The sequence below is a fragment of the Kogia breviceps genome, chromosome 5 (genome assembly GCF_026419965.1).
Source record: "Kogia breviceps isolate mKogBre1 chromosome 5, mKogBre1 haplotype 1, whole genome shotgun sequence".
Taxonomy (NCBI): domain Eukaryota; kingdom Metazoa; phylum Chordata; class Mammalia; order Artiodactyla; family Physeteridae; genus Kogia; species Kogia breviceps.
In genome coordinates, this window is record NC_081314.1 from 13076116 (window position 1) to 13092498 (window position 16383).

The 16383-nt window shown below is 38.4% G+C and overlaps 1 protein-coding gene across 4 annotated transcripts in view; it reads right to left on the bottom strand.

Annotated features, from left to right (window-relative positions):
* Nucleotides 1-16383, bottom strand: part of RASA2 (RAS p21 protein activator 2) — a 128144-nt gene that overhangs the window by 97872 nt on the left and 13889 nt on the right. For all 4 annotated transcript variants that reach the window (XR_010840616.1, XR_010840615.1, XM_059064945.2 and 1 more), the window contains exons 2-3: nt 5747-5864; nt 276-379 (exon numbers count right to left, since the gene is read on the bottom strand). Coding sequence is in view for 2 of the 4 variants with exons in the window: in XM_059064945.2 (XP_058920928.1) it covers nt 276-379; nt 5747-5864 (222 nt within the window). In the remaining 2 variants the exon portion in view is untranslated. The remainder of the gene's footprint in view (nt 1-275; nt 380-5746; nt 5865-16383) is intronic.

The window sequence follows — 16383 nt, forward strand, 5'->3', positions numbered from 1 at the left end:
ATAATGAATACTACAGAAAGGGACCCACCAGGTACTATGGAAACATATAGAACCATGACTAGGGGGAGATCGGTTATGTCACTTCCCTGAGGAAATGTCACCCAAGCGGAGCATTCAAATTGAAAATCAGATCCACAAATGAACATGAAGTCTACAGGAAAGGACTAGGAAGTTGAGAATATATTATTCTGTTGTTTTCAACACTTTATACTTAGAGAAAGAATGAATATAAACACCAGTGTTGTGATTAAAAGACAATTATGAATAGTACATACCTATACGAAGGTCTCTTTGTAAAACATTCTTATCATAAACATAGAAAGACAAATACTGGAAAGTTCTTGGAATCTCAAAGTAAAATTCTTCACTGAAAAACGGGCTAGAGAGAAAAGAGGGAAAGCTCATTAAATTTAAATTCAACAGTGTCCTCCTATAATGCTTTCAATAAAATACATTAAAATTACAGATTAAACACCATAAAGAAAAGCTTCAAGAGTTCCAAAATACTTCTCTATGCTAAGTTTCAACTAAACCCTGTACAAATCAAGCTGAACTCTGAAAGAACCTCGATTGCCAGGCTGGGATCTGAACAAACTGATTTTCTGGAGTCCTGCGGACAGAAGATCCAGTAACTGCCTGGGGTCATGCTCACCTAAAGTGGACACAAATGAGAGCTGAGGACAGTGTCATTCACACCATCATCATCTCAAAAATATGTAAATCACAATAATACATAACACCTAAAATGAATAGTGCTACATAAAATGTCATTTTAAAACATACTTTAAAAAATTAAAATAGGTTATAAACTACATAAAATAAAATCTAATTTAAAGTACAGAGCTTAATGACTTTTGATTAATTTATAAACCTGTATAGTGTCCATCCCAATCAAGATATAGTAACATTGTGACTCCCCACAAAGTTCCCTCTTGTTTCTCTGCAGTTACTCCAGTATACCTGTCACAGGCAACCAGTGATCTGATTTCTAGCACTAAAGATCTGGTGTAGGATTTCATATAAATGGAATCAAATAGTATGTACACTTGTGTCCAGCTTCTTGCACTCAGCTTAACCTCTACGATATTTGTTCCATCTTGCTGTGTATATCATTAGTTCATGTGTTTTAAGTGCTGGGTAATATTCCATTTATGAATATTCCACAATCCATTCTCCTAGTGATGTCATTTGAGTTGTTTCCAGTTTGGGCTATTAAAAATAAGGCAGCTTGGGCTTCCCTGGTGGCGCAGTGGTTGAGAGTCCGCCTGCCGATGCAGGAGACACGGGTTCGTGCCCTGGTCCGGGAAGATCCCACATGCCGCGGAGCGGCTGGGCCCGTGAGCCATGGCCGCTGAGCCTGCGCATCCGGAGCCTGTGCTCCGCCACGGGAGAGGCCACAACAGTGAGAGGCCCGCGTATCGCAAAAAAAAAAAAAAAAAAAAAAAAAAATAAGGCAGCTATGAAGATTTTTATACAAAGCTCTTTTATGTGTTCAGTTCTTTTGGACAGGTAACTAAAAATAGAATTGCTGAGTCAAAAGGCAGGTTAACTTTTAATGTATGAGAAACTGTCAAACTGCTTCCAACGTGGCTGTACTATTCTGCACTCCTACCAGCCACGTATGAGAGCTCCAGCTGCTCCACATCATTGTTAACTTTTGCTACTGAAAGTCTTTTTTAAAATTAGCTACTCTACAACATTATAAATCAACTATACTTCAATTAAAAGTTGTTTTGAAAAAAAAAATTAGCTATTCTAGTGAATGTGACATGATAAATGTATATACCTGTGTAATCTCTACCCCAATCAAGATAAAGAACAAAGTTCCCTTGTGCAATGACTCACTCCATACTGTCACAGGAACCAGTGATCTGATTTCTGTTGTGACACATCATGCTCAAGAATGTGTAGTGACAGATACGGTTTTAAACTGCATTTCCCTGATGGCTAACGATGCTGAATATCTTCTCCTGTGCTTGTTGCCCATTTGTATATCTTATTTTAGGAACTATTTGTTTGAGTTTCCTCCACATATTTTAAAAGGTTTGTCTGTCTTCTTATTGGGTTTTTGGTCTGTTTGTTTGTGTTTTAATAAACTCTGGATGCAAGTCATTTGTCAGAATATTTTCTTCTAGAAATGAAATTGCCATTTCATTTTCTTGACAGTGTCAAAGAGCAGAAGGCTCTGATTTTGATAAAGTCCAGTTGATCAGTTTTCCTCTTTTATGATTGGTGCTTTTGGCATCCTAAGTAAAGAAATCTTTGTCTACCCCAGAGTTGCTAAGAGTTTCTCCTACAAAACAGCTTATTTTTCTAAGTTCATTTTAAGAATGCTCTTTTGATATTTAAATTCTCCTATGAAGACATGAATTTCTGAAATTCTAGTTAACATCTTTTGTCAAGAGTACCTCTTTCCTGAGAATGTTTACAGAACAAAAGGTACTTTAAAAATGTCACCATAGGGGGCTTCCCTGGTGGCGCAGTGGTTGAGAGTCCGCCTGCCAATGCAGGGGACACGGGTTTGTGCCCCTGTCTGGGAAGATCCCACATGCCGCGGAGCGGCTGGGCCCATGAGCCATGGCCGCTGAGCCTGCGTGTCCGGAGCCTGTGCTCCGCAATGGGAGAGGCCACAACAGTGAGAGGCCCGCGTACCACAAAAAAAAAAAAAAAAAAAAAAAGTCACCATAAAATGCAATCTCTTCAGGATGTCACAACTTAAAGAGAAGCTAAAATGCAAATTAAATGACTCTTAAAGAAGTCATTTCTGACCCTGTCCAGAAAACAGCTGACTTAGCTTTTTAGTTGTTATAATACCGGGTCAACTTTTGTCAATATATTTTTCACTTCAAATGTAACCAAAATAAACTTAAAAGGTGATCTGTCAAAATAGTCTTTCTAAGTAGTCTCAATATAGCAATCAACACAAAAACAACTATTAGGCAAAGACAGGTTTAGGTATTTTTCTCCTTTGCATCATTTTATATACAATTGAGAATTTCCTTTATATATTACACATCCACACTCAAATATTATTTTTGAAACATATTCTAAAGCCAAATAAGAACAAGATGAGAATTATTCACTAAGTCATCTGTATCACTGTATCATCACAATCTCAACAATCTAATCCCCACATCTGGGCTCCCACATCTTTATTTTATAAATAAATTAATCAATCCATTTGAAAAAAAGTTTTCAACAACGTTGGTTAGAAGCAATAACTAGGGCTTCCCTGGTGGTGCAGTGGTTGGGAGACCGCCTGCCGATGCAGGGGACACGGGTTCGTGCCCCAGTCCGGGAAGATCCCACATGCCGCGGAGCAGCTGGGCCCCTGAGCCATGGCCGCTGAGCCTGCGCGTCCGGAGCCTGTGCTCCGCAATGGGAGAGGCCACAACAGTGAGAGGCCCGCGTACCACAAAAAAAAAAAAAAGAAGAAGCAATAACTAGACATACAGTTTTTATAAAGCAATACTCTACTGTTATCACTGACCTATAATCCTGCATATCACTCCTAAGGAGATTCCTGGAGTGGGGAAGAGAAGCACTAGGTACAAGAAGTGTTGCTACTCAATTTGTTTATAGACCACCTACTTCTTAAAAGGATTTGAGGTAGAGATTTAGGAGCTATGGATTCCATATGTGACTCCTACTTACCTGCCATAAAAAATTCTATATCCAGACTACAAATAAAAACTATAATATTCAGAACCCATAAAATATCTAAATGATATCTACTGACTTTTGACTTAACAGCTTATCAAAACATTCACAAGGGTAGAAAACACTGAAATGAAAGCAAGGTGAGCAAGGGTTTATACTACAAATTCTTTCACCCTATTCCACAAGGAAGAATGCTAGGAGGCACCTAGAATCCAAGAAACATGTAGTCTAATTATATTGAAATGACCTAAGGTCACCATTGCTAGCCTTAAAATATCTTCCAAGTTGCTATGCATCTAGCATAATAATTTAAGATGGATAAAAATACTTGGTTTTATCATTTCCCCCACACAAACATCTGGAAAGGCAGGCAAGAATTCTGGGAAAAAAGTAAGCTTATTTTAGTTACTCATTTACAAAGCTATATTACATACTAGAAACTACCACAAATATTCAATTTATTGAAAATTACTAGTTTTGTATATAACTGATTTTTGTGTGGTATGGAATCAACATACATTAAATAACAAATTGAGATTTAAATAGTTTCAGGTCCCTATCCCAGTTTTGCTTCTAACTTCCTTTATTACATGCACAAATCATTCAGGCTTTTGGTAACTCAGTTTCATCATTTATATAAATAATAACAAATTCTAATACAACAGGGATAGGTGATTTACAATTAAAGATGTGAAGTATATTACTTCAAATCTCCTTGGGTTACTAAATATTTCATCCACCACACGTTCATTCCAACAACTCTTCATTCCGTTATCTTAACTCTTGTCTCTGAACAAGACTGCGTCCTTCCAGTACAGCTCTGCACTAGAATTATACCCACAAACACTATTACAGGGAAGAGGTGGCACAGGGAGATCAGCTAGGTGGTTTGTGACCACCTAGAGGGGTGGGGAGGGTGGGAGGGAGGGAGAAGCAAGAGGGAAGAGATATGGGGACATATGTAGATGTATAACTGATTCACTTTGTTGTAAAGCAGAAACTAACACACCATTGTAAAGCAATTATACTCCAATAAAGATGGTAAAAAAATCAATTTTATGAATTATAATTTACTATGATACTCTCGCAGTGCTATTACACTTCCAAAAAATGACAAATCTACCTAAGAGTTCATTCCCTTACAATGCCCTACTTAGTTAAGTGACTTTTATAAACATTAAGGGGTAATTTATTCTCAAGAGAAATAAAATAATTATGTACTTTGAGAAAAGTTCAAATGAGTGGGCAAAATTTAGCTTAGAGAAAAAACTGAGGTATATGGTAGTTGTTTTCAAAAACTTGAGTGTCATGTGAATGATGGATTAAACTTGTTCTCCAGAAATCCAAGGGACAGAATTAGGAATAATTAAGAGGAAGATACGTTTGGAGGCAATGAAAAGCCACATGAAAGCAAGCACTGTGGTTATCTTGTTCTTGTGGATGTATGAACAAATAGCACCCAGCAAGTTCTTGGCATATGGTAGGTTCTCCTTTTGACAGACATTAATCAATTAAATGTAAGAGCTTTTCAAGAGTCAGAAAAGTTCTAAAACCTAACAGGCTGCTTTTAGGAGGCAGTGAACTCCTTGGTCACTGGAACATTATTAAGCAAATGCCATATGACTACTTGTCAAAAATAATTGTCGGGGGCTTCCCTGGTGGCGCAGTGGTTGAGAGTCCGCCTGCCGATGCAGGGGACACGGGTTCGTGCCCCGGTCCGGGAAGATCCCGCATGCTGCGGAGTGGCTGGGCCCGTGAGCTATGGCCGCTGAGCCTGTGCATCCGGAGCCTGTGCTCCGCAACAGGAGAGGCCACAGCAGTGAGAGGCCCGCGTACCGCAAAAAAAAAAAATAATAATAATAATTGTCGGGAGGAACTAAGCATAGGTATTTAGTCCAGCTTAATGAACATTAAGGTTCCTTCAAACTCTGAGATTCTGTAACTCTAAAAATGAACTCAGAATCTAAAAGGAAAATAAAAGTTTCAGATGAAGAAAGTCTTCTTGATGATTACAGTCAGGTAAATGTGTAAAATGTTTTATTCAGTATATATCATATGAATGATAATTTACCAATTTTTTACAAACCTTAAAGATTTTTCAACAACTTGGGTACGATAAACTTCTTCCTGGTCCAAATTTATGGTGCAGAAACAATCTCTCATTTTGTTGGGTCCAAGATATGGCAATAAATTCTTCGCTTCACCTGTTGGCACAAAAATTAAAACTCGTGTTAAATATCACCAGCTGCCTCATGCTAAGCCTTATATGGGACACATTAAATCCAAAAGAACATATAAGATATAGCACAGAGAAAAAATTAGTGATTAAGAAAGATAATCAACTTGGTCTAAAGTAATCTGGTGAGACGGAAGGGAGGAGCTGTGTGTAAAGGGGCATGTGAGGTCATGTTATACCACCGTATCCCTGATCCTAGAAAAGAGCAATGTCCCCACTTACGTCATCATCCCATCCCACCACCCTAAAGATATGTCTCCACAATTAATCCCGCTTTCCTGTATCATTAATTTTCCTCTCTACTGGATCATTCCTGTCAGCTCATAAACAAACTTTGATATTTCCCAATGTTTAAAAAAGCACAAAAAGAAAAAAAAATACTCCCTTGACTCCGTCTCCTCCCTCATGATATCATTCCATTTCTAAACTCCCGTTCACAGCAAAACTTCTCAAAAACAATCATCTCTAGCCACTGTCTCTAATTCCTCACCTTCCATTCATTCTTTGACCCTCTCCAATCAGCTTTTAACCCCATGACAACAGTGAAACTGCTCTATCTAGGGTCACCAATGCCTTCCACATTGCCAAACCCAATGGCATTTCTCTGTCCTCATCATACGTGATCTGACAGCACTATTTATTTAATATGAGTGAATGCTAACATCCCTCCTTAAAACTCACTCTTTTCTTGGCTTCCACAACACAGTAGTTTTGGCTTTCCTCCTACCTCATGGACCTCTGCTGACTTCTTTCCCTCCTCACCTCTAAATGTTGCAATGCTTCAGGGCTCAGTTCTGGACCACCTTCTCTTCTTTCTCTATGCAAATTCCTTCAGTATATGATGTTCATGCCGATGCCTCCCAGACATGCATTTCCAGGCCTGATTTCTCCTCCTCAACATTAGATATGAATACTCAACTGCCTCCCTGGATATCCAGTAGGTTTCTCAAATTTAACAAGTCCCAGACAAACCATCTGATTTCCTCCCCTAAAACCCACTCTCCCCCTAGTCTACCACCATCTTCCTCTCTTTTTCTCACCATGCTCCCCAAACCTCCCACCCCCATGTCCAGTCCATCAGTAAATCCAGCAGAACTCCAAAATAAATCCCAAATGCAACCACTTCTCCTTGCCTTCATTAGTATCACCCTACAATCCACTCTCTATCAAGGAGTATGATCTTTTAAACATATTTTTCAAGTCAATTACCCCCCTACTCCAATGCCATTCCATTTCACTTAGAATACAATTCCATTTTTAAATGACCATTTTCATGGTCTACACAGCCCTATGAACTGTCCTCTCCTCTCTGACCTCTTCTCTTCCCATTCTCCCCAGCGTTCACCTTCTTTCCATTCATCAACCATGTCAAGCTTGTTCAAGCTTAGGGCCTCTGCCTGAAATGCTCTAACCCTACATCTTCATATGGCTGCCTCTTCCTGTCATTCAAGTCTCAGCTCAAATGTCACTTCCTCAGAAACCCTTCTTGACTATTCTCTTTAAAGTAAATAATCCTGCTACCATATTCTATGTCTCTGTTTTATTTAGAGCCTTTACAACTATCTGGAACTCTTAATTTTTACCTAAGTGCTTATTTCTGGTTCCCTCATTCTTTGGGAGTTCTTGGTTCCCTCATTCAATGCCTGAGAACTTACTGAGCCCCAAGATCTAAAATAGTGACTGTTAAATACTGAGAAATATTTGCTGAATGACTATTAAAGAATCAAGTAAGTCTATTTTCGAAGTTCTTGTGAGATGCTCATTGGCTAAAAGGACACACAAAACTGTGGGTGCTGAAATCAGACACCAGTGTCCTAAATTAGGAAAGCAATGTAGTTGGCATAAGGGAAAGAGCATTTCCCTGAGAATCATGAAACCAACGTTCCTGTATTACCTCTGCTACTAAGTAGACAAATGACTTCAGACAAATCTCTGAAGAACAGTGTTCCTAACGAAAGTCTGGGCTAGATAAACTCAAGTCTCTTTCTGCTTACCAACTTTAAAACTAAAGGCCAGGGACTTCCCTAGTGGCCCAGTGGTTACGACTCCGTACTCCCAATGCAGGGGGCCCGGGTTAGATCTCTCATGCCACAACTAAAGATCCCACATGCTGCAACTAGAGAATCCACATGCCGCAACTAAGACTTGGCACAGCCAAATAAATAAATAAATAAATATTTTTAAAATAATAAATAAATAAATAAAACTAAAGGCCATTTAAACCAATATCTTTTAAAGAAGTCTAGCAGAAACTTAAGAAGCACCTATGAAAAACTCAACAAACAAATGATTTTTTTTAATTAAAATTAGAAAAATCAGGGAACAGTGCCTCAGAGCTATCTGAGAGGCTGTCTCTCTGGCTTAAGTCCTGAGTAAGTCCACCGAATAAAACAGAATTCTCAAAAACTAAAAGTAGAATAAAATAAAATTAGAAAAATCAGTGGAAAGGCACCAGTAAGATACTCACTGTTATTAAGTTTGTCATTGAGAGATTAGGGGAAAGAAATCAAGTTACCACGTCATAGAATAAGCATCTCAAGTCAAAATAAAGGAATCTAATCTTTTAAATGACCCACAACTTGCATAACATGGGTTGGCCTTTACAAATTCACGTTTCCTAACAGGAAAAATAATATACATTTGAATTTGTATCCATCCATCTTCTCCTCCTCAAAAGACTACACGTCCCTCCCTATTATCTATAGCTCATCCATCTACCTGTGCTCTCTCTACTCCATTCCCTCCCTCTCACTCCAGGACACTGCCGAGCAATTCTGTTTTCCTTACTTTCAACCTTCTCCTTTAGTCTCTCCTTCTTTGCCGTCTCCCCTCTCTGTAATCCAGAGGGTCTGGGTTGTTTTTTTTTTTTAACTAAAAATCCACCTAGGTCACCATATGGGGCCTGGAATATAAACAAATTTGGAATTAAATCATAATAAACATGCTCCATATCTAATAAGGGAATCTTAAATACTAAATCACTGCCCTTGAACATGTTGCTATTTCATTCACACTAGTGCAATTTGAGAAAACTACACTATATAAATGTACACACATTCCACCGCCCACCTTTCTAAGAGGGAGACAGTGGGGGTTATTTTGTCTGCAGAATCCAATGAACTTGACATTATCAGATATTTACTCAGAATAATTAAAATTCAAGTTCTACGTAATATATAAAATGCACTCAACATCACTTCCTAGAAAAGCAGTTGTCATAATCTTTGAATATCTGTCACTACTGTTCAAAATAAACTACACTGAAAAGTAAATTCATCTAATCAATGCCAGATCACGAATCAATCAAGCTAATATGTTAATTAAGTCAGCTATCAAGACTTTATAAACTGTAACTCCAAAATACAGTGGTAATTAACTGGCACTTTATAAAAAACATAAATCAAAATAATTAAATGTCACTTTATTTTTAAAAATCGAAAGTAAAGTAACTAATGGTTAGAGAATTAACAAAAATAACGTTGTACTCAATATATCTGTAAGCAGAAAGATTAATTTAATAGCAGACACTTTATATTAAGCTACACAAAGAAGTGAGGAACTTTAGAAGTTTATACCTCTCCTGTGTGTGATATTTTCATAGGGCCTCACTAGTTCTAGTTAATTATTGTATATAAATAAGCAAGTGCATTGGACAAAAACCAAACAAACAATAAACTACTACTCCTTAAAAGGCAAGCTTCTGGAAAACTTAATCTACAATCTCTGCTTCAATCCTTCCCCTCCTACTCACAGCCTAAACCTACAATTTGGCTTCTGACCCTATTTCTTTACTAAAACTTTCAAGAACACTAATAATATTAAGTGCTAACAAATCAAGATTCTGTTTTTCTGGTCCCACCTTATTTAATCACACTTCAGTGTTTGATAACACTGACCTTTCCTCAGCTTAGGTAACCCATTCTAATTTTTTTTTTTGAACTCCCTCTTTCAGGCTTTTCATCCACTACCCACACTCTAAATGTCAGGTAACTCTGGACATCCACAGACCACTAAATTCATCATATAGGTGGAGAACCAATTTCAGGCATTTTTTAAAATATGTCATTATAAAACAATTTAAAATATATACTAAAATACAAATACTTGTAAGCTTCTCAACATTATTTGATGGTATTATGTGCCATCTTTCTCAATTTATCTATAGCGTATTTGATGATGGCTAGCCTTCAAGAGAATCAGGGTCTATATCTGTGGCAGATATGGTGGGTCAGTGTTCATCATCTGTTACAATGTCCTTTGGCGTATGATTTCCTGTACTGCAGAGACTAGAAAGCTAAAAACTACATTTCCCAGCCTATTTTGTAGTTAGGGTTGTGGATGTGATTTAAATTCCGTTAATTAGATGCACTCGCTGGAAATTTGGAGGACAAAAGAGAAGGGAGGTTGCATTTATGTTGCTTCTACTAGCAAGTACTGTCATGGAGATGTCCAAGTTTCCCGCAGTAGCACTGGCTACAGTCCTTGTATCCACTCACAGGTTTCACAGATATCAAGAAGAAGGGTACCAGGCATCCATTCTGTCACACAGGTTGTGGCCAGTGTGGCTTAGCTCTAGGGCCAGCAGCAGCAGGGGAATTCCCTGGCAGTCCAGTGGTTAGGCCTCCATGCTTGCAGTGCAGGGGGCACAGGTTCGATCTCTGGTCAGGGAACTAAGATCCCACAAGCTGCACGGTATGGCAAAAAAATAATAATAACAACAATAATAATAATAATAAAACCTACTTCTAGAGCTAGCAGCAGTGACAACAGTTTACCAATGAAGATGGTTGCTTGTCATTGGCTGTTTCCTAATTGTGGAAGATTCCTGATCATGGTAGAGGTGGCAAGGTTCTAAGACGAGCAGCTAAAAGTTACAACTTGCTAATTTTGCAGGCACCTTTCTGATCCAAAATGAGGTAGTAAATCCCTTCATGACCCAGAAGCAATGTGGCTTTTTAATGTCATTCATGAAAGTTGGACTAGAGTCTATTTCTTCAGTCTTTCTAATAATTCTGTAAGCCACTTAAAATCTTTTATTTAAAAAAAATCTTTTATTAAATCTCTTTCTGCTTACACTAGCTAGAGTTGATTCTGTAACCTAATCCTGACTAGATTCTTGTCTTATCCTTTCTACCTTTTCTAACAAATCTGAAAGTCCCATCTCACATTACTGGTCACCAGAGTTTGGTAAGTCTTTCAACTAGATGTGGCTATCTGGATCAAACATGGACTCAGAAATTATAAAGTGGTATCTCACTGACAACCACTTTTTGTGTTCCATTAGACAATGAGTTGAATAGCAGAGCACACTCAAAAGGTGAATGCTTCAACTTGGTAAGTGGAGACAAATGGATCCTAACTCTCTGCATGGTTGTACCTGCCTTTGGAAAACATTTCTTCATTTCCTACTGCAGCATTTGGATATGGTTTTGAAAACATGCTCAATAATACAATATCATGTTTCCATGAATTTGGGAGTGCCAAATTCTCAACATCCAAACCATGTGCACCATTTGAGTACCTCCATCTTATCCTTAAATTTACACATCCTATTTTAACTCTAAAGTAAAAAGATTAAAATGTGTTCAAGACATTCAATATATTGCTAAGATATGACACTTGAGCAAGACAGCTGAAATAATGGAAATAGTATTTACTTGCATTTGAATGAAAGCAAAAAATGTTTTTAGCTTATTCTTGATTTTAAAAATTCTGTGCATGCCAGGGTACTTCAATATGCAAAGGTAGATACTTCTACAAAGACAGATGTATTATTGGCCCTACAGCAAATAGTATAGCTCTGACTACAACTGTTGCTATTTCCTTCAACAATGAATCAAGAGCAAGAGGCATATTATTGACAAAACAACCATTCCTCTATGAAGAAAGGAGGCTGGCCTTCAAGCACAACATCTTTTAACTCTGTAACACACCATTTCTTGTTGAATTCATAACTGGTACTCTTTAAGAACTTTTCAGTCTACATGACTTACAACATAATCGTTAACCAAATTTTTTAAAAAGAATCTTCTCTCCTAAAGCATGGATTTTTTAGAGGTGAACCAATCCTCCAGTGGGCATTTCTTCTCCCTCACAGATGTACTGCAAGTAGGCCAAGAACACCTTCACTCTACACATCACTGGTTTTGTCAACCATAAAATGAAATAGCCGCCTGCCCACTCACGTGACAGTAATTGTTTCTCTGCATCATACATATCTTGCAACTTCATATACAGAGTATATAACAAAATGCTATATTTAGCTTTGATCCCCTTCCTTCACACTGTTGCCAGTTACTTTTTTAATATGTAAACATATATATCACTCCTTGCTCAAAAACCTTCAATGGCTCCTCCATATCTACCACTGCCCACCTTGCAGGATAAAATCTAAAATTCCCTCGCCTGGCATAAAAACCCTTCATAATCTGGCACCACCTACTACTTAATCTTTACCCCACAAATTATGCTCCAGCAGTACTGTACTTTTAGTTCCTTGAAAACACTGTGTTCTCTCATGCCTCTGTACATTTTCAACACTATCTTCATTGCATGGGATGCTCTCACCTGATTTTTTTCTCCCGAAAGCTCCGGTTAAGACCATCTTTGTAAAGTCTTCCCTCAACTCCTAGGTAGGCATGTCACCCTTTCCTCTATTCCCTACTGCATCTTATATGCACTTCTACTCTAAGGATCGTATTGTATTGCACTTGTATTTCATTCAACAAATATTTATTAAGTGCCTACAGCATACCAGACACCTTTCTAAATGCTGGGAATATAACAATGAACAAAACTAGGTCTCTGCCCACATGGAACTTTTATACAATTGAGACAGTGGGAACAAGCATCATAAACTCTTAAATAAGTAAGTATATAATATTTATTGCCATGGAAGAAAATAAAGTAAGGTAAGACAGTTAGGGAGTGCCAGGCCCAGAGGGGAGAGAGGGAGGAGAGCAATGTTACTTTATACAGGGAATCAAGGAAGGCCTTTCTGTGAAGATATTTGAGGGGATACTTGAAGGAGGTCAATGAGGGAATGCGTCACGCAGACACCTGGGGAAAGAGATGGACTAGCAGAAACAATAAAATATGCAAAGGCCCTGAGACAGGACAGTTTGGCACACTGAAGGAATAGCAAGGAGGCCAGTATGGCTGTAAAACAGTAAACAAAGTAGGAAGAGGGAGGAAACAGTAAGAGATGAGGTAGGATTGGGGAAGGAAACAGGTTAAATAGGGTCTTTTAGGTCAATGGAAAGTCTTAGGCTTTTCTGAATGAGATGGGAAGCTATTGAAGGATTATGGGCAGAAGAATGGCATGATCTAACTTTTGTTCTAAAGAATCACTGCAGAAGGAAAAGGGTGGAAGCAGGAAACTAGATAGGAGGCTATTGTAATAATTTTGATTAGAGATAACTGAGACTAGGGGGGCAGTCCTGGCATGGAAAGAAGTGGTCAGCTGGGCATATATTTTGAAGATAGAGCCAACAGGATTTTTGATAGTTTGCATGTGGGTGTGAGAGGAAAAGGGGTCAAGGATCACTTCTTAAAGGGTTTCAGCCAGAGCAGCTGGATGAACAGAGATGCCACTTCCAGAGGAAAGAGTCTCTTGTTGGAAAACAGGGATCAAGAGTTTGTATTGAGTATGTTAAGTCTGAGATGCCTATTAGATATCCAAGTGCAAATGCAAGTGGGCAAAGAAGTGCTGGCTAGAGATAAAATTTGAGAATCATTAGCAAGTACATAATATATCTCAAAGCTTAAGACTATACAGGATCACAAGGAAGGTAAATGTGGAGAAAAGAAAAGAGATTTGAATACTGAGCCTCAGAGCTCTCCATCATTTTGCATTAGTAGTGTTAAGAAGGAACCAGCAAAGGAGACTGCTACATGTCTCTTCGCTGAATATAAACTTAAGGGACAGGACCAATGCTTAGCATCATGCTTAGCTTATAATAGATAATGAAATATCTACTGAATAAGTATAAGTATGTGTATGTTTATAACTTTAGCATGGGTTAAAAAAAGAGGTTCTAATATCACATCACGAATTATAAAATTGAATATAAACTTCTTTTTATAAGTTTGATGTAAGTTTATCCATGTCAACTGCTCCAAAGTTTTAAAAAGAAAATGTCTCCTGTATATAGTTACCAAAAGCACTAAATTTCAGAATGTTTATAGTGTTAATACAGAGATATCATATTGAAAACAAACAAACCAGTCCAGAAATGCACACATTCAAACATTAACTGAGTGCCTACTCAGATGCCAGGGATACATTAATGAGAAGAACAGAGAAAACTGTGTCCTCATTGAACTAACACAGATGGACAGATAATAAATAAGATAAATAAATTAAAATGGCATGTTAGTATGAAGCAGGAATGGGCACCACAGGAAATGGCAGCAGGAGGGGAGCCAAGGAAGGCTCCACCTAGAAGGCAACTTCTGCATAAATACCTGAAGAAAGAGGGGAGACAAGTAACTATTTTATAGAAAATAGCTTTTAGTCATTGGCAAAAAGTAAACAATCTAAATCAAGAAAACAAACACCACTGGGAATCAAAACCAATAACCTAGATTAACAGAAATAGAAAGACGGCCAACTCTCTGTGAACAAGATCAATGATTCTGTGCAAAGGTCACAGGTCCAGAGCCTACCATATAAATTTTACCCAGGACTAGAATTCCAAATATCAGGGTAGTGGGTAGAGATTCCAGTGTTACGCTTCTGGGCATGGATGTGAGTATGCATATATGTGTTTATGTGTATGTTTTGGGGGGACTGTGTGCATGCATTTATACCTATAGGTTTGTATGCATGTTTCTGTGTGTCCTAGAGGGGAACACTACTGGGATAAGTAAGAAAAGAAGATAAACATTTATCACGCAGTTGCATGCTCCGAGACAGTGCTAAATATTTTCTCAAATACCTCATTTTGGTTGGTACAACAACCTTGTGACATAAGCATTACTGTTCTCTTTTATAAACTAAAAAAAAAAAAATTCACACTTACACAGCTGGCACAGTGAAATGACAGAAATCAAATTCCAAAGCCTAGTCTTTCCATTCCTATTAATGTCTTTCTGAACACAGCAGTGTTGAGAGGAACAGACAGCTATTCTTTTCTGAAACTATCCTAAGAGATCTTGTAGAATCTCCAATCTATTTCAAAGGATACCTTAAGCACAAAAATAAAAGCCAATACAGACCCGCCAGCGTGATTAACTCCCAAGAGAAACTGCAAAGGGCCAGGGTCCCGGACAAGATTCCGAAGATAAAGATTATTTGGAGTGGGAGGAAAGCTAAATCATAATAATAGTTCACTATATTCATTTATCAAATAAATAATACATTACACATAGATTTTTTTAGGGACTTCATATATATTATTTCACTTAATCTTCATAGTAACTTCTTCCAAGTAACTTTTTTAAATACAGAAACTGGGAATGGAGGGATAACATTCCAGGAGTAAGGCAGGCACAACATGAACAAGTTCAGAAGATGGAAACAGGAGGAGCACCTTCAAGGAAGCAGTGAATAGTACAAATTGGCCAAAGCGTAAAGAGAGATGAAAGGGTTATAAGAAAAGATGAGACTGTAAAGGAAAGGTGGCATGAAACAGAACCTGGAATGCCAAGCTAAGGAGTTTTAACTTTATATTCAGGAAGCAACAAGGGTCACTAAAAGTTTCTGTGTGATCAAAACTATGCTTCAGGGGCTTCCCTAGTGGCGCAGTGGTTGAGAATCTGCCTGCCAATGCAGGGGACACAGGTTCGAGCCCTGGTCCGGGAAGATCCCACATGCCGCGGAGCAACTGGGCCCGTGAGCCACAACTACTGAGCCTGTGCTCCGCAACAAGAGGCCGCGATAGTGAGAGGCCTGCGCACCGCAATGAAGAGTGGCCCTTGCTTGCCACAACTAGAGAAAGCCCTTGCACAGAAACGAAGACCCAACACAGACAAAAATAAATAAATTAATTAATTAATTTTTTAAAAAAAACTATGCTTCAGGAAAATTACTAATAGTTACCGGGCCTAAACTAAGGGAATAAAGGGGAGATGGGGGCTTCTCTGGCGGCGCAGTGGTTGAGAGTCTGCCTGCCGATGCAGGGGACACGGGCTTGTGCCCAGGTCCGGGAGGATCCAACATGCCACCATGGCCGCTGAGCCTGCGTGTCTGGAGCCTGTGCTCCGCAACGGGAGAGGCCACAACAGTGAGAGGTCCGCGTACCGCAAAAAAAAAAAAAAAAAAAAAAAAAAAAGGGAGATGGGAGGAAAAGAAAAATGGAAGAGGTACTACAGAGCGAAAATTCACAGAATTTGGCGTGAGTGACTCAGGATATGATGTTCTAATAACTGGAATAGCAAACTAAACAGAGGATTAGACCTTTAGATGGGGGGGAAGATATTAAACTATGCAAACATTATCATTTACATACACAACAAAAAAATGGAGTGAAGGAGAATGAATCAAA